The 23,664-nt window shown below is 48.2% G+C and overlaps 3 protein-coding genes across 4 annotated transcripts; 2 read left to right on the forward strand and 1 right to left on the reverse strand.

Moving 5' to 3' along the window:
• Positions 1-2: 2 nt before the first annotated feature.
• Positions 3-5,807, forward strand: POLR3C (RNA polymerase III subunit C). 2 transcript variants are annotated; one of them, XM_077260180.1, is made up of 15 exons: positions 3-146; positions 408-554; positions 669-924; positions 1,086-1,277; positions 1,355-1,437; positions 1,518-1,622; positions 1,747-1,839; positions 2,296-2,376; positions 2,459-2,510; positions 2,604-2,664; positions 2,740-2,890; positions 4,763-4,864; positions 5,095-5,144; positions 5,256-5,405; positions 5,484-5,807. In XM_077260180.1, the coding sequence occupies exons 2-15, from the start codon at positions 408-410 to the stop codon at positions 5,566-5,568; spliced, it is 1,608 nt and encodes a 535-aa protein (XP_077116295.1). In that variant the 5' UTR covers positions 3-146; the 3' UTR covers positions 5,569-5,807. The 2 variants fall into 2 exon arrangements, with proteins under 2 accessions (XP_077116295.1, XP_077116302.1); XM_077260187.1 differs by having other exon boundaries at positions 29-153.
• Positions 5,808-7,054: 1,247 nt separating this feature from the next.
• NUDT17 (nudix hydrolase 17) lies at positions 7,055-9,037 on the forward strand. The gene is made up of 8 exons (XM_077260196.1): positions 7,055-7,443; positions 7,518-7,640; positions 7,725-7,908; positions 8,019-8,044; positions 8,161-8,253; positions 8,335-8,433; positions 8,520-8,656; positions 8,729-9,037. The coding sequence occupies exons 1-8, from the start codon at positions 7,369-7,371 to the stop codon at positions 8,892-8,894; spliced, it is 903 nt and encodes a 300-aa protein (XP_077116311.1). The 5' UTR covers positions 7,055-7,368; the 3' UTR covers positions 8,895-9,037.
• PIAS3 (protein inhibitor of activated STAT 3) lies at positions 8,977-14,541 on the reverse strand. Its single transcript, XM_077281101.1, is given in 15 exon segments — positions 8,977-10,168; positions 10,871-10,911; positions 11,098-11,231; positions 11,333-11,501; positions 11,589-11,725; positions 11,828-11,988; positions 12,073-12,146; positions 12,224-12,329; positions 12,404-12,538; positions 12,616-12,706; positions 12,831-12,881; positions 12,977-13,061; positions 13,987-14,332; positions 14,334-14,425; positions 14,469-14,541. Coding segments are annotated over 15 exon segments (1,956 nt in total). The 3' UTR covers positions 8,977-9,907.
• Between the last annotated feature and the right edge of the window lie 9,123 nt (positions 14,542-23,664).

The raw sequence follows: 23,664 nt of genomic DNA on the forward strand, positions 1-23,664 counted from the left end.
GCGTCCTGTCCTCCAGCGCCACTGAGACGAGGGCGGAGCGTCCAGCTTCTAGGGCCGCTCTTTCCATGGCAACAAGCTTTATTAGCAACCAACCTGTCCTGGCACACGTCTGTGGAGTCTGAGCTTAGCGCTTTGGGACTGTTGAGGTGAGAGGTTAGTGTGGTACTACAAGTCCTAGCAGGAGTGGTGGACACCCTGGGCTTTCACTACTCCCAGCCTTGCTTACCTCGTGGTACTACAGCAAGTCTCAGTATGTTGTGGGACTACAATTCCCAGCATTTTGTGGTGTCACAGTGATGTAGTGGAATTTACTGTTATGGTCGTTTTCTACTGCAGTACTACAAGGTTCAGCACGCCCAGTGATGCAGTGTGTGCTGTATAACTACTGCTCCCATCTTCCCCTGCAGATGACGGCGGTGGAGCTGCGGCTGAGCTCGCTGCTGCTGCTGGAGCACTATGGGGAAATCGTGGAGCGCGTGGGCACTTTCCTGATCCGGACGGGCGCTCAGCCGCTCAGAGTCATTGTCTCTGCGACCGGGACCTCCACCGATCAGGTACCGCTGCTGCCAGTCAGTGATTGGAAACCTTCACGGCTGCAGAATCGGGCGACCTCTCATCGCTGCTGGCCGCCATGTTGCCCCCTGATGATGCCTCCTGTTCCCCTGCAGGTGCGGAAAGCTCTGTGCGTCCTCCTCCAGCACGGCCTGGTCACCTACCAGATGCACAAGCGCGGCTTTGTGGAGTACGCCACCCAGTGTGACTGCTGCCTGCGCATCCTCCGCTTCCCCCGCTACATCTACACCGCCAAGACCCTGTACGGAGACACGGGCGAGCTCATCGTGGAGGAGTTGCTGCTGAACGGGAAGATGACGCTGACCGCCGTTGTGAAGAAAGTCGCTGACCGACTAACCGACACCATGGAAGGCGAGTGCAGCATCACGTCATTACTCTGCATGGGAGCTGCGTACTGTTACCATGAAACCTCTAGTTGTGGCAGGCAGACAATGCAGGAATAGTGACTTCTTTCTGTCAGTTTTTCTCGCCGCTGAGACTTTGTTACACTGTTTTGGGTGTCTCCTTTACAGACGGAAAGAGCATGGAGTACAGCGACGTGATGGCGACCTTCAGTAAGCTGGCAGATACCCACTTCGTGCAACGCTGCCCGGGCCTCTCCGATAAGGGGGATACGCCCAGCACGGGAGGACGGCGGCCCCCAGCGCCCACTCTGGTCACCAATGAGAGCGAAATGTACACAGTGCCCAAAGTCACCCTGATTGGTGAGGAGTCTCAGTGCCCGTGTGGTGGAAGGGACAGGCCGCAGTGCCCACGGTCATCAGTGTCATATTCTCCGCAGGGAGAGGCAAGCGCCGCCGATCTTCTGATGATGACGAGGGGGCAACACAGAGCAAGAGGCCAAAGAGAGAACCTGTGGGAGAGGTGAGTGTTGGTCACCAGAGGGCAGCTCTGTCGCCACATCAGCCATTTTGTCTTTAGTCACTTGATTCTTTCCTCTGCAGACCGGTCAGGATGATGTCATCTACTGGCAGATCAATATGGTTCGCTTTCACCAGCACTTCAGGGACCAGGCTATCATCAGCGCCGTGTCCAACAAGATGGACCAGGTAGGCTGAAGGGCTGTTGCTGAACCTTGCGCCTCCATATGTGTTCAATCAGGTCTGGCCTGCAAGGGGTGTATGCGGACCCCATTACAGTTCCCAATAGTGATCTGATTGCTTCACATTCCAGACCAGCAGCGAGATCGTTCGGACCATGCTTAGAATGAGTGAGATCACCACCTCCTCCAACGCCGCTTTCACACAGCCGCTGTCCTCCAATGAGGTAACTGCGCTTCCATGCGACATTTTACACCATTGTCTGTGCACTTAGAGGGGTATTCCCATCTCCAAGACAGTATCCCAATATCTAGTAGGTGTAATAATATTAGCAAATCCCTTCGATTAGAAATGTAGTATAGTTCTTCTGATTCACTATGTCTTTTCTCATGTGCAGGCATCGCAGGACCTTGGGTATCCATGGTTACCACAAATAGTAGCTAGCTGTCAATTTATCAGTGGTTGTAACCATGGATACCTAAGGGCCTGTGATGCCTGCACATGAGGAAAGAGACATGGTGAATCAAAAGAACAATACTACATTTCTAATTGGAGACATTTGCTAATATTCTTATCACACCTACTACATATTAGGATAGGGTATTGGAGATGGGAGTGCCTCTTAGGCAATTTTCCATGAAATAAATGGGTTCCCCTTTAAGCTCTCTCTGTTTTGTTTTAGATTTTCAGAGATTTACCCACAGGATACAACATTTCCAAGCAGGTGTTGGACCAGTACCTGACGCTGCTCTCGGACGATCCGGTAATGTCTTGATCCGGTCCTGTCGCCACGTGATGCGTTGTTTCTGTTTTTCAGTTACTCTTTTCTCTCTCATTGACTTCAGCTGCAGTTCGTGGGGCGGTCGGGGGACAGTGGCGGGGGGACCTTCGTAATCAGTATCCTTCCCTAATGTATGGGTGAGAGGTTCGACATCTGATAATCCAGAACTTTACATTCCCTGTGTGTTGTTGCTGACTTAACCCCATAAGATTTACACAAAGCCGTCGCCTCCCTGGCCACATCCAACCTGGAATCCATCGTCCAAGAGAGGTGAGAGATCGGAAGAGAAGCGCACAAGTTTCTGGCTTTTCTAGGTTTCATTTTCCCTTATTTCTTTTCCCGCAGGTTTGGCTCCCGCTGCGCCCGGATCTTCCGTCTCCTTCTACGTAAGAGGCACTTGGAGCAGAAACAGGTGGAGGACTTTGCAATGATCCCAGCAAAAGAGGCGAAGGACATGTTATACAAGATGTTATCAGTCAACCTGGTCACTCTGCAGGTCAGTGACATCCACCCGTCCATGGGGGGCAGTACTATAGTAGTTATATTCTTGTACATAGGGGGTAGTATTATAGTAGTTTTATTCTTGTACATAGGGACAGTATTATAGTACGGTAGGTATATTCTTGGACATAGGGAGCAGTATTATACTAGTTATATTCTTGTATATAGGAGGCAGTATTATAGTAGTTATACTCTTGTACATAGGGAGCAGTATTATAGTAGTTATATTCTTGTACATAGGGGCAGTATTATAGTAGTTATATTCTTATACATAGGGGGCAGTATTATAGTAGTTATATTCTTGTACATAGGGGGCAGTATTATAGTAGTTATACTCTTGTACATAGGGAGCAGTATTATAGTAGTTATATTCTTGTACATAGGGGCAGTATTATAGTAGTTATATTCTTATACATAGGGGGCAGTATTATAGTAGTTATATTCTTGTACATAGGAGCAGTATTATAGTAGTTATATTATTGTACATAGGGGCAGTATTATAGTAGTTATATTCTTGTACATAGGGGCAGTATTAGGCCAGAGACACACTGGTGCGAGATACGGCTGAGTCTCGCTGGTTAACAGCAAGCTGTGGCACCTGCACTCCAGAGCGGAGCGTGAAGTTGCATAGCAATACATGGAGCCGCACGCTCCGCTCCGGAGTGTCGGTGCCACAGCTTGCTTTTAACCAGCGAGACTCGGCCGTATCTCACACCAGTGTGTCTCCGGCTTTATAGTAGTTATATTCCTGTTCATAGGGGCAGTATTATAGTAGTTATATTCCTGTACATGGGAGCAGTATTATAGTAGTTATATTCTTGTACATAGGGTAAGTATTTTAGTAGTTATATTCTTGTACTATATAACAAACACACTGATTTACTTTTCTTTATCTATTTCCTTGCAATAATTGAGGTGAAAAGTGGGGCTCCTGGGTTGGTGACTGGTTTGGGGTACATGCTGGTCTTTGGGTTGAGTGTTTTTCCTCAGTCTTTGTTCTATGTGGTTTGTTACTGTCCAGATGTACATATAGTTTGCACACATTATCATTGTGAGCCACATAGGGGGCAGCAATCTGAATTCCCTATCACTATGCCTTTGGAATGTGGGAGGAAACCGGAGAACCCGGAGGAAACCCACACACACACACGGGGAGAACATACAAACTCCTTGCAGATGTTGTCCTTGATTGGATTTGAACCCAGGACCCCAGCGCTGCAGCGCTAACCACTGAGCCACTATGCTGTCCCATCAACGCCAAGAAAACTGCTTAAAGGTTCCGGTAACAGTCTTAGGCCGGGGTCAGACTAGCGCATGGCATCGGATGCGTGATGCTAATGACCCTCTGTTCCTGCTCTGCTGCGAGCGGGAGCCGAGTGTCATGCGTCTGTGCTCCGAGCCTCTCGCACAGAGAGGGTCGGAGCACAGCTGCGGAGGAGGCGGAGAAATGAATTTCTCCATCTCCTCCATTGCCGGGGTCAGCGGATGATATTCGAGTGATGTGCGTTGTCTTACTTGCACCCATAGGCTTATATGGGAGCGAGTGAGCCGAGACTCGGCCGAGTGTCCGTGACAATCGCAGCAGATTTCACTCGCACACTGAAAAAAACGGACGAGAAAAAATACGGTGATGTGAGCTGCCCCATAGATGAATACTAGATGTTTTATCACATAGCACTCGTCCGTATTCATCGCTAGTGTGACCCCGGCCTTACAGAAATAGTCTCTGTGGAATTTTCCAAATGTTTTATTTTTTAAACTATTTTTGTAAAAGAGTCTTGAATAATTTGCAGTCTCAGTATTGAATTCTCTCTGCACCACTTTTTGTGTTTTCCTATTGTCCTATGTAATTCTCTTTCCTATACAGGAAATTCCGAAAACTCCCGATCATGCACCATCTAGAACCTTCTACCTGTACGCAGTGAAACCTCTATCGGTGGCCAGAATGTTACTGCAGCGATGTTACAAGGTAAAAACCACGCCGCAGCACTGGCACAGAAGCCGCCCTGACTATACCCACCATCCTCTTTTTTTTTTTTTTTTTTCTTCTTTTGACAGGTGCAGTTGATCCTTTACCCACTAGTTTGTATACTTTCACCATGTAGCTATAGCACCACCTGCAGGTTGGGGGTGGAACTGTGTCCGATTGAATTTTTTTTTGCTGTCTAATATTTGCAATATTGTTTTTCCACCCGTCAGACTGTGGCTAATCTGATCGATAGGCGACAGTATGAAACCAGGGAAAACAAGTAAGATTTTTTGCAGCATACCATCAATTGCTACTAGCAGTTAAATTATTTTTTTTTGCCGTCTCCTGGGGAAAATGTGTAACATTTCCACCTTCCTTCTATATGGTGCAGGAGGCTGCTGGAGAAATCCCAGAGGATTGAGGCCATCATCACTTCCATGCAGGCCACCGGGGCCGAGGAGTCTCAGCTGCAGGAGATTGAGGAGATGATCACCGCTCCGGAGCGACAGCAGCTCGACAACCTGAAGCGCAACGTGAACAAGTGAGTGGAGCCACGGCGAAATCCTGAGGGCCTCCGTGACCTCTTCTAATGCTCGCAACTTTCCCTTTTGTCCTGCAGACTGGACGCCAGTGAGATCCAGGTGGATGACACCATCTTCATTCTGGAGTCTTATATTAATAGCACAAAGGCCAAGATCTCGTGATAGAGACCCCTTCCCATCTGGTACATACTGATTGCCCCCTTACCAGTGCTGTCCCCTGGGTAGGGCAAGACGCCAGCCATATTGGTTGCCATGTAACCAGTGGGGAGGCTGAAGGCAGGACATCACCACTAATATGGAGGTGACCTTCGAGAGACAGACTTAGTGTCCATAATATGGTGCCCAATGTCTGTCACATTTCTCATAATTGTATGAATTCAATAAATCTTCTGTAATAAGTTCTCCTGTGTCATCTTCGGTCATTTTATGAAGGAAATTCTCAGGCAGTGCCTGAACTTTAAACACTGCCCATAGCAACCAATCAGAGTCCAGCTTGTATTCTCCCCATGAAGGTTCTAGTATGTAAGCTCTAATCTTATTGGTCGCTGTGACCATGAAGACACGCCCTTTGTGAGCAACATGGCCGATAGTGAATTATCGAAAATGGAGTTATCGTTGAACAGAGCTGTGTATCTAATCCTATCCTGTGTGATACTGTCTGCTGAGCCGTGTATCTAACCCTATCCTGTGTGATACTGACTGCTGAGCCGTGTATCTAATCCTATCCTGTGTGATACTGACTGCTGAGCTGTGTATCTAATCCTATCCTGTGTGATACTGTCTGCTGAGCTGTGTATCTAATCCTATCCTGTGTGATACTGACTGCTGAGCTGTGTATCTAATCCTATCCTGTGTGATACTGTCTGCTGAGCCGTGTATCTAACCCTATCCTGTGATACTGACTGCTGAGCCGTGTATCTAATCCTATCCTGTGTGATACTGACTGCTGAGCTGTGTATCTAATCCTCTCCTGTGTGATACTGTCTGCTGAGCCGTGTATCTAATCCTATCCTGTGTGATACTGTCTGCTGAGCTGTGTATCTAATCCTCTCCTGTGTGATACTGTCTGCTGAGCCGTGTATCTAATCCTATCCTGTGTGATACTGACTGCTGAGCCGTGTATCTAATCCTATCCTGTGTGATACTGACTGCTGAGCTGTGTATCTAATCCTGTCCTGTGTGATACTGACTGCTGAGCCGTGTATCTATTCCTATCCTGTGTGATACTGTCTGCTGAGCCGTGTATCTAATCCTATCCTGTGTGATACTGGCTGCTGAGCCGTGTATCTATTCCTATCCTGTGTGATACTGTCTGCTGAGCTGTGTATCTAATCCTCTCCTGTGTGATACTGTCTGCTGAGCCGTGTATCTATTCCTATCCTGTGTGATACTGTCTGCTGAGCTGTGTATCTAATCCTATCCTGTGTGATACTGTCTGCTGAGATGTGTATCTATTCCTATCCTGTGTGATACTGTCTGCTGAGATGTGTATCTAATCCTATCCTGTGTGATACTGACTGCTGAGATGTGTATCTATTCCTATCCTGTGTGATACTGTCTGCTGAGCTGTGTATCTAATCCTCTCCTGTGTGATACTGTCTGCTGAGCCGTGTATCTATTCCTATCCTGTGTGATACTGTCTGCTGAGCTGTGTATCTAATCCTATCCTGTGTGATACTGGCTGCTGAGCTGTGTATCTAATCCTATACTGTGTGATACTGACTGCTGAGCCGTGAAGTAATCCTGGTTGCTGTCAGTACCTATGTTTGCCCAGCAGAGGGCATCATCCCTTTTTTTATTTCTTCCTCCTTTCGCTGAGGATTCTGGGAGGTGACTACTTCCTGTCCCATGGTACATGAGTGCTCTCAGTCCAAAGTGCAGGTCTCGGCTCCCATCCTTTCTGCGGTCTGTTCCTTGCAGCTGGCGCTGGGATCTATGATGACATCTTTCTGACGATCCAAGATGGAGTGTGTGAAACGCATCCTGGTTTATCTGAGAAAAGAGGCGTCTCTGCTGCAATGTGCAAAGTTTGTGCAGGTGAATGGCGGCTGCGCTGTAGTGGCATCATGCTTTCGGCAGCACCGTGATACGAGTCGGGGGGTATTTTCTAGGGCGTCACTGGACACTTTTCCCCTTGCGGTCAGGACCGAGCGACCGTAAACTGTGGCTTGGATAACAATCGATTCATCATCTCAGATCGGCCGTTCAGCGGATCCAGGCAGGCAAACCTGCAGGTGCGTGATTATAGGGGAAGCTGGGTGACTGGTGCCATACTGGATGTCATCCTGCTTTCCCCGAGTGACCTGTGTTTCTCGCAGAGGCCGTCCTTCTGTCCGATCAAGAACCTGACTGCGGAGCAAGCTGCTTCCCTCCCTGAGGAGATAGCGAGCCGCGGCGTGGACGTGGGAGTTGCCATTTTGGTGCAGTCCGTAAATAAAAGGGTTCTTCTCACAAGACGCGCCAAGGAGCTGCACATCTTCCCCAACGTCTGGGTCCCGCCAGGTCTGTACCCCCATTGTGGGAGCGACTGAGAATCTAGTCCTGTCTGCACTGTGTCCTCTACTCCAGTCACATCCAAAGCTGCATTCATAAGTATTTTCAACTTTTTACAGGGGGTCACATGGAGAATGGGGAACAGGTATGTTGCACCAGAGCATGGGCAAGGCCTTCCCATTAGATAGGTAGGAGGCACAGTCATGTTTGGCTGTGATCCTGCGGTAATCAGTGATCACCGGATCTTTTCCCCTAAAACAGCTCCATGAGGCCGGTCTACGAGAACTTCAGGAGGAGACAGGGCTAAACCTACAAAGCGCAGACCTTCTGTGGAGCATTCTGGGATTGTGGGAGGTAAATATTAGGCCTAGAAAATATGGCTAACTACTATAACCCCCCCCCCCAATAATGACGGCACCACACTTTTATTTTCAGTCTGCATTCCCCCCGCTTCTGAGCCACGGACTGCCTCAGCGCCATCATATTGTTGCCTACCTGCTGGTCTCGTCCAATGAAACCCACCACGAGCTGCAGGTGGGTGGGCGTACCGCCAAAATGATAAAGTGATGGCGCCATGGCTAAATCGTGAGCGCAGACATCCTAACTTCCTGTGTATACAGGAGAAGCTCCGCCCAGACGAGCAGGAAGTGAGTGCATGCGCGTGGATAGACCCGGAGCTCGCCAAGAGGATTGTGGCTGCTGAAGAAGGAGTAAAGGATTCTGGGAGGGAAAATCCCAAACTGCAGACCTCTGTAAGGTAAGAGCGGAGCGACCTAGAGGAAAGCAATTTTCTGCAGATCTCTACCTTAATATGTCGTCATTTTCCTAGGATTACAGAAGTCTGCGGGCGATCGCTAACACAGAGGGACCTCGCCGTGTCCACACTTCTGAACACAGCACCTATAGACGGTGAAGATACAGAACGCGTCAGCACCGGCACAAAGTACGCGCTGGGGTTGTGGCTGGAGGCTCTACGACAAGAGGAAGTCACCTAATGGCTCTTCCATCAATTAGTAGCCATTATGACAATACCACAGTGCCCCCAGAGGCCCCTGCATGCTATGACAGGACACACACTGAATAAATAAAAGGGTTTATTCCCACTTAAAAAAAAACTTTTTTTCTTTTTCGAAGGAAGAAATGTCCGTCCCACAGACTACGAATAAGAGACTAAATACAGATACATCACAGACTTAAATACATAAATATGCAGGATGGCGGCTATTACATTAACCCTAAAAGACCAAGAAGGAGATCTGGAATGGAGATGGCTCTCAATTCCTCAGTGTAAAGGGCAGATAGCGGGGAAGTCCTTATACGTAAAAAAAACAAACAAAAAAAAAAACTAAAAATATAAAATGTCTATGCATTATTTTTCTGTACAGCGCCCTGTAAATACAATCAGACAATACAATAGATACACGAAGGTAAAGTAGAAAAATCCTGAAATATGATTTATAGCCTCCATGATACGAGATCTGAACAAAAAAAAAGTTAGGAGTACAGTACCAGATGCTGCCTCTAGGTGTTGAACGATATCACTCTCTACAACAACTATAGGCAGGAACCAGTAGAGCAAGCAAAGTTTCTTTATGGCAGGTGATTGCGGAATGATACGTCTTTTACAAAAAAACTATTTTAATGCATTTTTTCATAATTTTCAGCTGATATCATTCGGTAAATGTTTCCTGACTGAAGATACATGATATAAGGTATTGATCACAGGGGGCAATAAGGTTTCTACATCTCCCCCTCACTCATTTCATCTTAAGATATTGCTCCTTTTGGCCTAAAGTGGCTGATAACAGGGAGAAATAGAGTATTGCTTTATATGAAAACCCCCAATAAAAAAAAAAAAAAAATCTGATATATAAGCCCAATTATGACATTATTATAATATTAAAAATCAATCAGTTGGAGAAAAAAAAGTGCCTGTACATTCTTGCTGTCCGTGTGCCACCACGGCTTTAATGCTGTTTTTTTATATTAATGGGGCCTGTGTTGGCACTCAGTCCAATGATATAATGTCCGGTCTGCACCCCGGTATGGTCGGGGTGGAGGTTTGGGATCCGCTGTGTCCGTGGCTTTCTCGTAAGGAGCTGGTGGATACGATGCTGCTGATTCGGCTGGCGCTGTTGCTCGCGCTGTGAGATCCTCCTATGGCCTGGGTGAGGGGGCTCATGTAATGCGAAGTGGGGGCCCGATACTGGAAAAAGTGGTTGAGGGTATCTTGTTCATCCAGGGAGGTGATGACGGACGGGCTGTAATGCTGAGAAAACAAAGAAAGACTGAACGCTGCTGAGTACACCAGGTTATAACAACTGGAGGGCTGGGAAACAACCACGGTGGTCTTAATGCATAATAAGAGAAACAACTGTACTCTGCTTTTCCTATTTATCTCAACATAAGCATCAGCAGCTCTACAAGACCACCTTTCAAAAGAGAACCCTCACCGAAATACCCCTTTAATTAAGGTCTATCACCACATCAAAAATGACAATTTTTTGCTGTCATCTTATTCCGCCGCTTCTCTGATTAATCCATTTTTTTTTTTTTCTAAATCTGCCATACGGTTCCAGATACATGGGCCTTTCTATTTTGTCTTAATTTTTATGGTCTCTAAATAAGGGGAAGTGGCTCACAGGCTAATTAGGCAGGGCAGTCTAAAGACACCCCCCCCCCCCGTGGATCCTTGAGCCACACTCCCTCCTGCATCTCAAACCGTAAAACAAATTTTAGGAAAACAAGAACTAGAGTACTCAGGGAAGTAGAGGGAACAAGGAGGAAGAACTCCACAGATTTAACTTGGTGACAAGTCCTCTTAAGAGGCCAGGTCATCATTATTGCATCACTTTCTTTTCTATAGCAGATCGGAGCCCATCCTCTACTAGTCATGTGCAGATTTTTAACCTCGTACATTACAAGGTTCCCATGAGAGACCTTCCAGTCATGTGGAGGTTTTTTGACTCACCTGATTGTCCGTTGTCTGAAGGAAGGAGAAGATATCGAGACCTAAAGAAAAACAGATGACGTGAGACAATGATAGACCATACTGTTGTCTCTCAGTACTTGATAGCCCCAGAGGGCAGAACATGGCTACCTGATTCTGAGAGTCCACCCGAGTTTTATTCAGAGTGCTCCTTTAGGACATCAGTTTCATTTTATCAGAGTGGGTCAGACCCCAGGATAAATATTTACCTTGAAGGTCACTTGGTACCGGGAACGTCCGGTGGTAGTCCGGTAGAGAAAGGCTGGACAAGTAATCATTGCCGATCGTTGTCAGCGGGGGGCTTCTCAGAACAGACGAGGTTTGATGGTCCATGCTGATCACTCTAGCAAAAAAAAAAAAAAAACGTAAAAGTAAGACTCTGCCTGTGAAAGGAAAGAAGGACGGTCTGATTATGAGCCAAGCATCAGGTTCTTCAGTTTTTACCCTTTGGATCCAACAGAGGGTATGACTGCTGAGGTGATGGGACACGGCCTCTTGGGAGCAGGCTCCTCCTCATCCGAGGAGCTGTCCAGGGTCAGATCGATCACCTCCACCTTCTTCTTGGTCTCCGAGTTGTGCTTCAGGTCTGAGCTGTGGTTGTAGATTGTTCCTGCTGGAAGACAAGAGATCGAAATGGAAGAGGGCACCTCGAATGTGACCAGGCCAGAGCGTTTGCCCGAAGCACGCGACCATTTCTTACCGTCAATCCCACCATATGTCGCAGGCTGCAGCATATCCTGCTTCTCCTTTTTGGGTTTCATTGGGCACCAAGATCCATCTTCCATGAACTGAATCTCATCACAGTCTGTGCAGGAGTTCAGGATGTCCATAAAGAGACTAAAAATATCAGAAAGTGGATCAGAGGCGATACCGGGAGCCACCAGTAGGGGGCCCCACCTGAACCAGCACCAACTTGGTTGGAGGGGGTCTTGAACTCACCCGTCTATAATCAGCATATCGTATGGCGCCTTCTTGTCACACACAGGACACGTCCATGTTGGTTTCTTCTCGTTCATCTGCAGGTAGAGGGCGGCATCGAAGCACTGGAGATGGGTGCAGGTGATGGCCCTGCAGGGCACAGTCAGACGCATCTTCCCCAGCTGCGAAGGTAAGAGATAATGATGGGTGTGGCTTATTTAAAGGGGGAATCCATAGTTCTCCTATTGTAGGGTGATCGAACTCACGGGACACATGAGGGAAACACGCAGGCTGGTGGTGGCGATTTCGCTGTCTGGGTCAGCCGTCAGCTTCTCTTTAACTAGAAAGTAATGTAGTGTAAGTGACCCATTGAAAGAGATACTAGAGTTCAGGGGTCGGCTAGGAAAGGGGACTCACTGAGCGCTCTGGAATGGTCGGGGTTGCGGATGCCTTTGGCACGCAGTTTCTGCAATAGTGTGACCGACGTCAGCTGCTTCACCAAATACACCGACAGCGAGTAATTCTGAAAAACGAAGAGCGTCAGCAAGGATGTGCGCTTTGACAATCACCCCCTCTGCACTTAGCATTAGCACTTACTCTGCCAAACTCTGATGACCAGTTGACGACGATGTTGTTGGCCACAGTGGAGGACAGCCGGATGAGCGGGGAAATGTTGATGGGTCGGCTCGGCCTTTTTGGCTCCACTCCGTTCTTGGTCGGGGGTAAATAACCCTGAAGTAAGATAATAGTCAGTGAATGGAAACCGAGCCAAATCCAGAAAATTAAAAGATTGTGCTAGATTTACTCACCGGCAATGGGCAAAGCTTCCCGTTCACCTTCACGAAGAGGTTGGGAGGGAAGTAGTCCTCCTGTGGACAGCTGGTCTCACACAGACAGAACCTGGGGGGACACGACGTCATGTTATAACACGGGCTTCAGGACTGACTGGAGGGAGCTGCCATGCGAGGCGGCCTCTCCGCTCACAGTGGGGGACCCGCATCTATCAGACATGTATGGCACTGACCTCAGCTGGACCTGCACTGTGTAATCGCACTTAGCACCAGGCAGGATGTCCCTGGATAAAAGGAAAAAAAAATCAAAATAAAAACTCCCATTACGGCCAACAGGGAATGCTGGGAGTTGTGGCTCCAGTAGAATTTCCCCACTCACCTGGAAGTCAGAATTTGGTGGACTTGTTGGGGCGTCAGTGCAAAACTAAAGTGGGCCTCTTCGAACCGCTGCGTGTTTGTGGATGCTAAGGGGAAATAGTCAGCAAAAAGGAAGTTAGCAAACAGAGCAGAGACAAAGTTCCCCCTAACGGGAGATCATAGCAAAAGAAAAAAAAAAAAAGGGTCGCTTTAAAATCAGGGCCAACTAAAGATGGAGGAGTGAAAGCCAGTACCCATTTATAGAGGGCAGGAAGCAAATATTGCTACAGACCAAGGGGCATCAGATGTACTTGTCCCTTTTTGTAGGATGGCACAGATCAGGGGGTATAAGACGAACGTGCCCCCTCTTGCAGGATGGGTACAGGTAAGGGGGCGTCAGATGAACGTGCCCCCTCTTGTAGGATGGTAATGATCAGGGGGTTAATCAGATGAGTGTGCCCCCTCTTGTAGGATAGTAATGATCAGGGAGGCATCAGATGAACGTGCCCCCACTTGTAGGATGGTAATGATCAGGGGGGCATCAGATGATCGGGGGGAGGGAATCAGATGAACGTGCCCCCACTTGTAGGATGGTAATGATCAGGGGGGGAATCAGATGAACGTGCCCCCACTTGTAGGATGGTAATGATCAGGGGGGGCATCAGATGAACATGCCCCCACTTGTAGGATGGTAATGATCAGGGGGGGGCATCAGATGAACATGCCCCCACTTGTAGGATGGAAATGATCAGGGGGGGAAATCACATGAACGTGCCCCCACTTGTAGGATGGTAATGATCAGGGGGGGAATCAGATGAACGTGCCCCCACTTGTAGGATGGTAATGATCAGGGGGGGCATCAGATGAACGTGCCCCCACTTGTAGGATGGTAATGATCAGGGGGGCATCAGATGATCGGGGGGGGGGAATCAGATGAACGTGCCCCCACTTGAAGGATGGTAATGATCAGGGGGGGCATCAGATGAGCGTGCCCCCTCTTGTAGGACAGACAGGTCAGGGTTCGTCACTCACCCAGCGTGGTTGGTTTGATGAGCTCGTCGTACATGTCATAGAATGGCAGCCTCTTCATCTTCACATCGGGGTGGACCGGGTGTATGGGAGGTGACAGGTGCTGAATGTCAGTCTCATGTTTGGGGCCAAGCATAGGAATGGGGGGCAGCACAGCTGTGGGAAGCGCAGTTGACATGGCGCCACTGTCGTATCCCAGGTGGCACACGGCTCCCTGGGCCAGCGAGCCAGCATTGGCCAACGCCCCGGCCTGCATGTGCAGCATAGTCAGGTCGGTGGCGCTCAGGACCTTGCGGGGGTATCTCCGGCGGTACAACTCTTTGATCTTCATCAGGATGGTTGGGTGGGCCGCCGGACTTCACCAGGGGCAGCGCCTTGGAGAGAAGCTTGTTTTTCCCGCCGGCAAAACCCAGAAGAACTTGCAGCTTGGAGACTCCCAAACCTCATTACCATGTACTGGGGAGAAGCAGAGGAGGGGACGTTACCACAAGACCCCCAGCGTACAGGACCACCCTGGACAGTGATGTAGACATATACCCTGACTCCCAGGCTCAACATGGCCACCTGGCACTGGGAGGGTGTCATTTCCTGTTGCTATGGCGGAGGGAAACCCTGACATTAATATTACAAGGAGACCCCAACATTACTACTCTACTACAAGGAGACCTCGACATTACTACAAGGGGTGACTCCAATATTACTACTACAAGGGGAGACCCCGACATTACTACTCTACTACAAGGAGACCTCGACATTACTACAAGGGGTGACTCCAATATTACTACTACAAGGGGAGACCCCGACATTACTACTCTACTACAAGGAGACCTCGACATTACTACAAGGGGTGACTCCAATATTACTACTACAAGGGGAGACCCCGACATTACTACTCTACTACAAGGAGACCTCGACATTACTACAAGGGGTGACTCCAATATTACTACTACAAGGGGAGACCCCGACATTACTACTCTACTACAAGGAGACCCACAATATTAATACAAGGGGAGACCCCGACATTAATACTACAAGGGGAGACCCTGATATTACTACTACAGGGGGAGACCCTGACATTATTACTCTACTACAAGGGGACCCACAATATTAATACAAGGGGAGACCCCGACATTACTACTACAAGGGGAGATCCCAACATTACTACTACAAGGGGAGATCCCAACATTACTACTACAAGGGGAGACCCCAACATTACTACTACAAGGGGAGACCCCAACATTACTACTCTACTATAAGGAGACCCACAATATTAATACAAGGGGCGACATTACTTCTACAAGGGGAGATCCCAACATTACTACTACAAGGGGAGATCCCAACATTACTACTACAAGGGGAGACCCCAACATTACTACTCTACTATAAGGAGACCCACAATATTAATACAAGGGGCGACATTACTACTACAAGGGGAGATCCCAACATTACTACTACAAGGGGAGATCCCAACATTACTACTCTACTATAAGGAGACCCACAATATTAATACAAGGGGAGACCCCGACATTACTACTACAAGGGGAGATCCCAACATTACTACTACAAGGGGAGATCCCAACATTACTACTACAAGGGGAGACCCCAACATTACTACTCTACTATAAGGAGACCCACAATATTAATACAAGGGGAGACCCCGACATTACTACTACAAGGGGAGATCCCAACATTACTACTACAAGGGGAGATCCCAACATTACTACTACAAGGGGAGACCCCAACATTACTACTCTACTATAAGGAGACCCACAATATTAATACAAGGGGAGACCCCGACATTACTACTACAAGGGGAGATCCCAACATTACTACTACAAGGGGAGATCCCAACATTACTACTACAAGGGGAGACCCCAACATTACTACTCTACTATAAGGAGACCCACAATATTAATACAAGGGGAGACCCCGACATTACTACTACAAGGGGAGATCCCAACATTACTACTACAAGGGGAGATCCCAACATTACTACTACAAGGGGAGATCCCAACATTACTACTACAAGGGGAGACCCCAACATTACTACTACAAGGGGAGACCCCAACATTACTACTACAAGGGGAGATCCCAACATTACTACTCTACTATAAGGAGACCCACAATATTAATACAAGGGGAGACCCCGACATTACTACTACAAGGGGAGATCCCAACATTACTACTACAAGGGGAGACCCCAACATTACTACTCTACTATAAGGAGACCCACAATATTAATACAAGGGGAGACCCCAACATTACTACTACAAGGAGACCCTATCAGGTGGGCTTCACATTTACTAACTTAAGAATGGGGGTCCTCTGCCCTCAGTACATTATGGTGACAGTGGGACCACCATTAGTACTACTATCCTGACAGCAGGGTCCTGCCGTTACTCACAGCTGGGGGGACCCTACCTAAATCACATTATTTCCCCGTATAACCTCACAACTGTTTTAACTGTCACTGTCGTGACAGTAAGACCTCAGCCATTACTATCATGACGGAGGGCGACCCGCCGGTCCCACATTCTCACGGCGGGGGGATGGTGCCAGCAGTGGGCTCACCGCAGGTGACGTGAGGACACGGGCAGCTGTACCCGGTGAGCCCCAGACCACCATGTCAGCCAGCAATAATGAGCCCCCCGCTGCCTCAGACCACCATATACACCCTCCTGTACACCACGTGTAGACATGGCACAACCCAAACACCGCTGGGCACCGCCATCCCACCCACCCGTGACCTTGGTAGCCCACCGCCGTCATGCCAGGATGTACCCGTACAGCCCCCCGATGCCCTCCCCCCGCATAGCTTCCATTGTAGCCACCCCAGCTGATGTTCTGTTACACTGTATCAGTGCTACGACACTGGAAATCACAAGATACAATGTATGAGGAAAGCGCAGGTGGGTAGAGCGACCCCCGAGCGCCAGCCTAGGCAGCAAGCACCACAAATCCTGGGGAAACCATCAGCGGAGGGCGCTGCAGCCAGGGCAGGGTTAATCCACCCCCCAGGAGGGTCTTTGTTAGGAGCTGCAGCTGCACACCGCCCCAAAGGGAAAAAGCTCACCCCAAAAAAGGGACTAAAACTAGGCGAGTTCCCCCTCCCCCAGTGCAGGGGGAGAGGAGTGCAGCCTGGGGGGCGCAGCAGAGTTACAGGGGGCATTGTACTTACCACGGGCGGAAGCGGGCGCCTCCCCTGACCTAGAAGTGCAGTCCTGGCGGTGCCCCTCGATATCTGAGACCCCGGAATCCAGACTGAGGGGAGAAACGAGCAAAAGCAAATGCACAATCCGGCGCGACTTTCACTTTATGGAAGTGAGTCTCAGGAAATGCACAGGGCGGAGGCTCTGCGGCGCCCCCAGCGGAGCGGCCCGGAACTGCAGCGCCTGCCTGTGCTGCTCATCCACTGTCCACCAATGCAGGGCACACGCCGGCCGAGGAGCTGGCCACATGTGGCTGGCCCAGGGCTCTGCTTTCCTGCCAATAGTCCCTCTTTGTTTTTGCACTTCACCTCCCCCCAAAATATTATTATTTTGGGGGGAGGTGAACTGATCATAAAACAGCAATTCTGCCATTTTATTTATTTCTTTTCATTATGAGAGGTTTTTAACAGTTCCGCACGTGACAATTCCATGTAAGTCAATGTTTTATTTATTTTTCTTACTTTTATAATATTTTTATAAAACTATATTTTTGGTGTCAGGGGTCAAATAGGGGATTAAAGGAGTGCTTTCTTTCATTTGGAACTTCTTAAATTCAACTGTCACCACTGACAGCGACATCCAAAACGTTAAACGGCTGCAACCTGAGACAGCGCCATACATTCAGCGTGCACATTGTCATTTGACATTATTGTGAAATTGTATTTCAGTGTATGGCGGTGCATGAAGGCTATAAGCCAGTGTATGGAGACTGTATAGAGTTATATGAAGGCTATATGTCAGTGTATGGAGACTGTATGGGGTATATGGAGGCTATAAGTCAGTGTACGGAGACTATGAAGGTATATGGAGGCTATAAGCCAGTGTATGGAGACTGTATAGAGTTATATGAAGGCTATAAGTCAGTGTATGGAGACTATTGTATAGAGTTATATGAAGGCTATACATCAGTGTATGGAGACTGTATAGAGTTATATGAAGGCTATACGTCAGTGTATGGAGACTGTATGGGGTATATGGAGGCTATAAGTCAGTGTACGGAGACTATGGAGGTATATGGAGGCTATAAGCCAGTGTATGGAGACTGTATAGAGTTATATGAAGGCTATACGTCAGTGTATGGATACTGCATGGGGATTTATGGAGGCTATAAGTCAGTGTATGGGGATATATGGAGGCTATAAGTCTGCATATGGAGGCTGTATGGCAGCACATGTAGGCTATAAGTCAGTGTATGGAAGCTTTATGGCGGCACATGAAGGGTATACGTCAGTGTATATAGACTGTATGGAGGCATATAAAGGCTATAAGTCAGAGTATGGAGACTGTATGGGACACATAGTAGGTATACATCATATATGGTTGTTATATGTCAGTGTATGGTGGCAACTGGTGGCTGTAAGTGTATGGAAATTTTATGGGGGCATCTAGAGGGTATACATCAGTACATGGGGGGGGGGTGGCGGCTATACATCAGTGTATAGCAACACATGGAGGCTATAAGTCAGTGTATGGAGACTGTATGGGGAACACAGAGGGTACACATCCGTGTATGGCAAGACATGTAGGCTATATATCAGCCTATGGAGGCTATACACCAGAGTATGGGAGTATGTGCAGGGTATACATCAGTATGTGACGGCTATACATCAGTGTATGATGGCTCATGGAGGCTATAAGTCAGTGTATGGAGACTATGATAGCACATGGAGGGTCTATGTCAGTGTTTGAGGGCTGTATAGAGGCACATGGAGGCTGTACGTCAGTGTATGGTGGTGTATGGAAGCTGTAAGTCTGTGTATGGAGAGTGTATGGAGAGTACGTCAGTCAGTGTATGGTGGCGGTACGTCAGTATATGGAGGTTGTACGTCAGTGTATGGAGGCTGTACGTCAGTGTATGGAGGAGGTACGTCAGTGTATGGAGGTTGTACGTCAGTGTATGGTGGCTGTACGTCAGTGTATGGTGGCTGTACGTCAGTGTATGGAAGCTGTACATCAGTGTATGGTGGCTGTACGTCAGTGTATGGAGGCTGTACGTCAGTGTATGGTGGCTGTACGTCAGTGTATGGTGGCTGTACGTCAGTGTATGGAAGCTGTACATCAGTGTGTGGAGGCTGTACGTCAGTGTATGGAGGCTGTACGTCAGTGTATGGTGGCTGTACGTCAGTGCATGGTGGCTGTACGTTAGTGTATGGAGGCTGTACGTCAGTGTATGGTGGCTGTACGTCAGTGTGTGGAGGCTGTACGTCAGTATATGGAGGCTGTACGTCAGTGTATGGTGGCTGTACGACAGTGTATGGTGGCTGTACGTCAGTGTATGGTGGCTGTAAGTCGGTGTATGGTGGCTGTACGTCAGTCTATGGAGGTTGTACGTCAGTGTATGGAGGCTGTACGTCAGTGTATGGAGGCTGTACGTCGGTGTATGGAGGTTGTACGTCGGTGTATGGAGGTTGTACGTCGGTGTATGGTGGCTGTACGTCGGTGTATGGTGGCTGTATGTCGGTGTATGTAGGCTGTACGTCAGTGTATGGAGGCTGTACGTCAGTGTATGGAGGCTGTACGTCGGTGTATGGAGGTTGTACGTCGGTGTATGGTGGCTGTACGTCGGTGTATGGTGGCTGTATGTCGGTGTATGTAGGCTGTACGTCAGTGTATGAAGGATGTATTTGAGTGTATGGGACTGTACAGTGGCATGTAAAAGTTTGGGCACCCTTGGTCAAAATTACCGTTATTGTGAACAGTTAAGCAATTTGAAGATGAAATGATCTCTAAAAGGGCTAAAGGTAATGATTTTACATTTCTTTTTTATTTTAGATTAAAAAAAATATATTGTCTTTTTTTCTCTTTTTAAAAATTACAAAAAAAAAATTGGTCAGATCCAAAAGTTTGGGCACCCTTGGAGATTTGTGTGCTCAGATAACTTTGACCAAGTCTTCAGACCTTAATTAGCCTGCTAGGGTTATGGCTTGGTCATTATCATTGTCAGGAAACATCATGTGATGCAAATCTCCCAGCTTTATAAAAACCGAGCCTCCTCTAACCTCGTGCCAAAAAACTGCAGCCATGGGTTCTTTTAAACAACTGCCTAGCACTCTCAAAATGGTGGTGGCCCACAAAGCACAAGAAGGCTATAAGAAGATAGCAAAGTGTTTTAAGTTGGCCTTTCCTCAGTTCAAAATGTAATTAAGAAATGTCAGTTACCAAGAACAGCGGAAGTCAACATAAGGTCTGGAAGACCAAGCAAAATTTCAGCAAGAGCTGCTTGTAGGAATGCTAGAGAGGCAAATCAGAACCCCCGCTTGATTGCAAAAGACCTCCAGAAACATTTTGCAGACTCTGAAGTTGTGGTGCATTGCTCTTCTGTTCAAAGTCACCTGCACAAGTATGGCCTTCATGGATGAGTCATCAGAAGAAAACCTCTCCTGCATCCTCACCATAAAATTCAGCAACAGGAGTATGCAAAAGAACATCTAAGCATTGCATTTTGGTAATAAGTCCCGAGGACTGATGAGGTTAAAACAGAACTCTTTGGCCACAATGATCAAAGGTATGTGTGGAGAGAAAAGGGCACGGAATTTTGGGAAAAGAACATCTCGTCAACCATTAAGCATGGGGGTGGATCAATCATACTTTGGGGTTGTGTTGCAGCCAATGGCACGGGGAACATTTCACGGATAGAGGGAAGAATGGATTCAACTAAATTTTAACAAATTCTTGATGCAAACATAACACCATCTGCAAAAAAGTTGTAGTTGAAAAGAGGATGGATTCTACAAATGGATAATGATCCTAAGCATACCGCAAAATCCACGATAGACCTCAGAAGGCGCAAGCTAAAGTTTTTACAATGGCCCTCACAGTTCACTGATCTGACCATCATTGAAAATCTGTGGCTAGACCTCAAAATAGCAGTACATGCAAGACTACCCAGGAATCTCACAGAAGTGGAGGAATTTTCCAAGGAAGACTGGATGAAAATCCCTCAAACAAGAAATGACTCTCCTGTCTGGCTACAAAAAGCGTTTAGAAGCTGTGATACTTGAGGTGCTCAAAAGGGGATGCTACTAGGTACTAACCATGCAGGGTGCCCAAACATTTGCATCTGCCTGTTTTCCGTTTTGTATTTTTTTTTAAATGTAAAATATGAAAATCTATATAATTTTTTTCCTAAAATACAAAGGAAATGTGTCATCTTTAACTTTAGGTCTTTTAGAGATTATTTCATCTTCAAGTTACTTAACTGTTCACAATAACAGTAATTTTGACCAGGGGTGCCCAAACACTGTATGAAGGCTGCACGTCGGTGTCTGAAGGCTGCACGTTGGTGTATGGAGGGTGTACACATTTGCGTTGGGCGCCGCAACGCACAACGCAAACAAAAACGCAGCAAAACGCATGCACAATGCTGCGTTTTGCGCCGCATGCGTCCTTTTTTTTCATTGATTTTGGACGCAGCAAAAATGCAACTTGCTGCGTCCTCTGCACCCAGACGCGGGCGCCGCAGGGACGCATGCGGCGCAAAACGCAAGTGCGACGCATGTCCATGCGCCCCCATGTTAAATATAGGGGCGCATGACGCATGCGGCGCCGACCGCAATTGTGAACGTAGCCAAAGCATCTGTACGGAGGCCGCGCGTCTGTGTACGGAGGCCGCGCGTCTGTGTACGGGGGCCGCGCGTCTGTGTACGGGGGCCGCGCGTCTGTGTACGGGGGCCGCGCGTCTGTGTACGGGGGCCGCGCGTCTGTGTACGGGGGCCGCGCGTCTGTGTACGGGGGCCGCGCGTCTGTGTACGGGGGCCGCGCGTCTGTGTACGGGGGCCGCGCGTCTGTGTACGGGGGCCGCGCGTCTGTGTACGGGGGCCGCGCGTCTGTGTACGGGGGCCGCGCGTCTGTGTACGGAGCCCCTAGGTTGGATTGAGAGTTGTTGGGAGGAAATAAATGTGTTGGGGTTTTTTTTTGCTCAGTTCTGTAAATACTTGAGGCTGAAAATATGAATATTAGCATTTATTTTCCATGCTATAAAACAGCTATCATTTTATTGTCCTTTTTTTTCAGAAAATAATACAAATCTAATACCACATTGTGGTGTTTTCTTGTACAATGAGCACTGTGCTTAGCTCTGGGTGTAATGAGGTTGTGTGGAGCCCCTGCCCCAGCCTTTACTGCAGGCACCAGCTGCTTTCTTCACTTTTCACCAAGGTTTGCAATTGTCAGCTGCTCCCTGAACAGGAGGGAGAGCCTCTGGCTCCGCCCCACCATTGTCATAGCAACGGTTGCCTGGGGTTTGGCAAAGGATTCTGGGAGATGGCCAGTGCCACTGCTGCTTTGGGGGTTGTGCAAGCAGACATGCTTCTTCCTTCTGTCCCCCCATTACTGGGGGCTGGTGGGCCCGGCAGGGGGTGGGAAGAAACTAGTGCTCGGTAGAAGAACTACTGCAGCCTCGCTCGCTGTGGGATTCTTATTACCTACTGTGGAAAAAAAATAATGCAAAGGATGTGGTGTAAATAAAAGGGCAAACTACGCATGTAAATACAGGGCGAAAGATCAAAGCTATTTGTAAATGCAGTGGGGGAGGGGAAGCCGCCTGGGGTCATCCCAACCTCCCCTCCCCCATCTGTGGTGGGCGAGGTGAGTGCAGCCATGCGATTCATCATCACTCAGCCACAGCCAGAAGCATGGCCAACTTCATATCATTTACAGCTGGTACATAATGTGGGCCAGGAGATGAGCAGCGTCTGTAATGGTGTATTATTAGTGTAAAGGAGCAGTAACTCCTGGGCTCTCCACAGGTGAGAGAAGGCCACGACGCCTGACCACACAAACACGTGCGATAAAGTGACACTGGCACTGAGGAGACCTGCAGCAGCAGGTGAGGATGGCAGCTGCTCGGGTGACAATGCTACTAGTGATGAGCGAATATACTCGTTACTCGAGATTTCTCGAGCACGCTCGGGGGTCCTCCGAGTATTTTTTAGTGCTCGGAGATTTAGTTTTCATCGCCGCAGCTGAATGATTTACATCTGTTAGCCATCTTGATTACATGTGGGGATTCCCTAGCAACCAGGCAACCCCCACATGTACTTATGCTGGCTAACATATGTAAATCATTCAGCTGCGGCGATGAAAACTAAATCTCCGAGCTCTAAAAAATACTCGGAGGACGCCTGAGTGTGCTCGGGAAATCTTGAGTAACGAGTATATTCGCTCATCACTAAGGCCGGCGTCACACTGGCGAGTTTTACGGACGTAAGAGCGCAGAAACTACGTCCGTAAAACTCGCATTACATACGGCACAATTATTCTCAATGGGGCTGCTCCTATTAGCCGTATATTACGGTTCAGTATTATACGGCTTTCTACGGCCGTACAAAATCGCAGCATGCTGCGTTTGTCAGCATATTGCGCAAATAATACGCCAATGAAAGTCTATGGGGGCGAGAAAAATACGGATTCCACACGGACCAGCAGTGTGACTTGCGAGAAATACGCAGCGGTGTTAGTGAAAAGTCGGTAA

The sequence above is a fragment of the Ranitomeya variabilis genome, chromosome 1, assembly GCF_051348905.1.
Source record: "Ranitomeya variabilis isolate aRanVar5 chromosome 1, aRanVar5.hap1, whole genome shotgun sequence".
NCBI lineage: Eukaryota > Metazoa > Chordata > Amphibia > Anura > Dendrobatidae > Ranitomeya > Ranitomeya variabilis.

Excerpts from the sequence above, each read along its gene's own strand:
- POLR3C (XM_077260180.1), top strand. The coding sequence starts at position 408 with ATGACGGCGGTGGAGCTGCGGCTGAGCTCGCTGCTGCTGCTGGAGCAC. Across the intron at positions 1,278-1,354 it reads GCCCAAAGTCACCCTGATTG|GGAGAGGCAAGCGCCGCCGA; the intron begins GTGAGGAGTCTC and ends TATTCTCCGCAG. Across the intron at positions 5,145-5,255 it reads TATGAAACCAGGGAAAACAA|GAGGCTGCTGGAGAAATCCC; the intron begins GTAAGATTTTTT and ends TATATGGTGCAG.
- NUDT17 (XM_077260196.1), top strand. The coding sequence starts at position 7,369 with ATGGAGTGTGTGAAACGCATCCTGGTTTATCTGAGAAAAGAGGCGTCT. Across the intron at positions 7,909-8,018 it reads CAACGTCTGGGTCCCGCCAG|GGGGTCACATGGAGAATGGG; the intron begins GTCTGTACCCCC and ends AACTTTTTACAG. Across the intron at positions 8,254-8,334 it reads GCATTCTGGGATTGTGGGAG|TCTGCATTCCCCCCGCTTCT; the intron begins GTAAATATTAGG and ends TTTTATTTTCAG.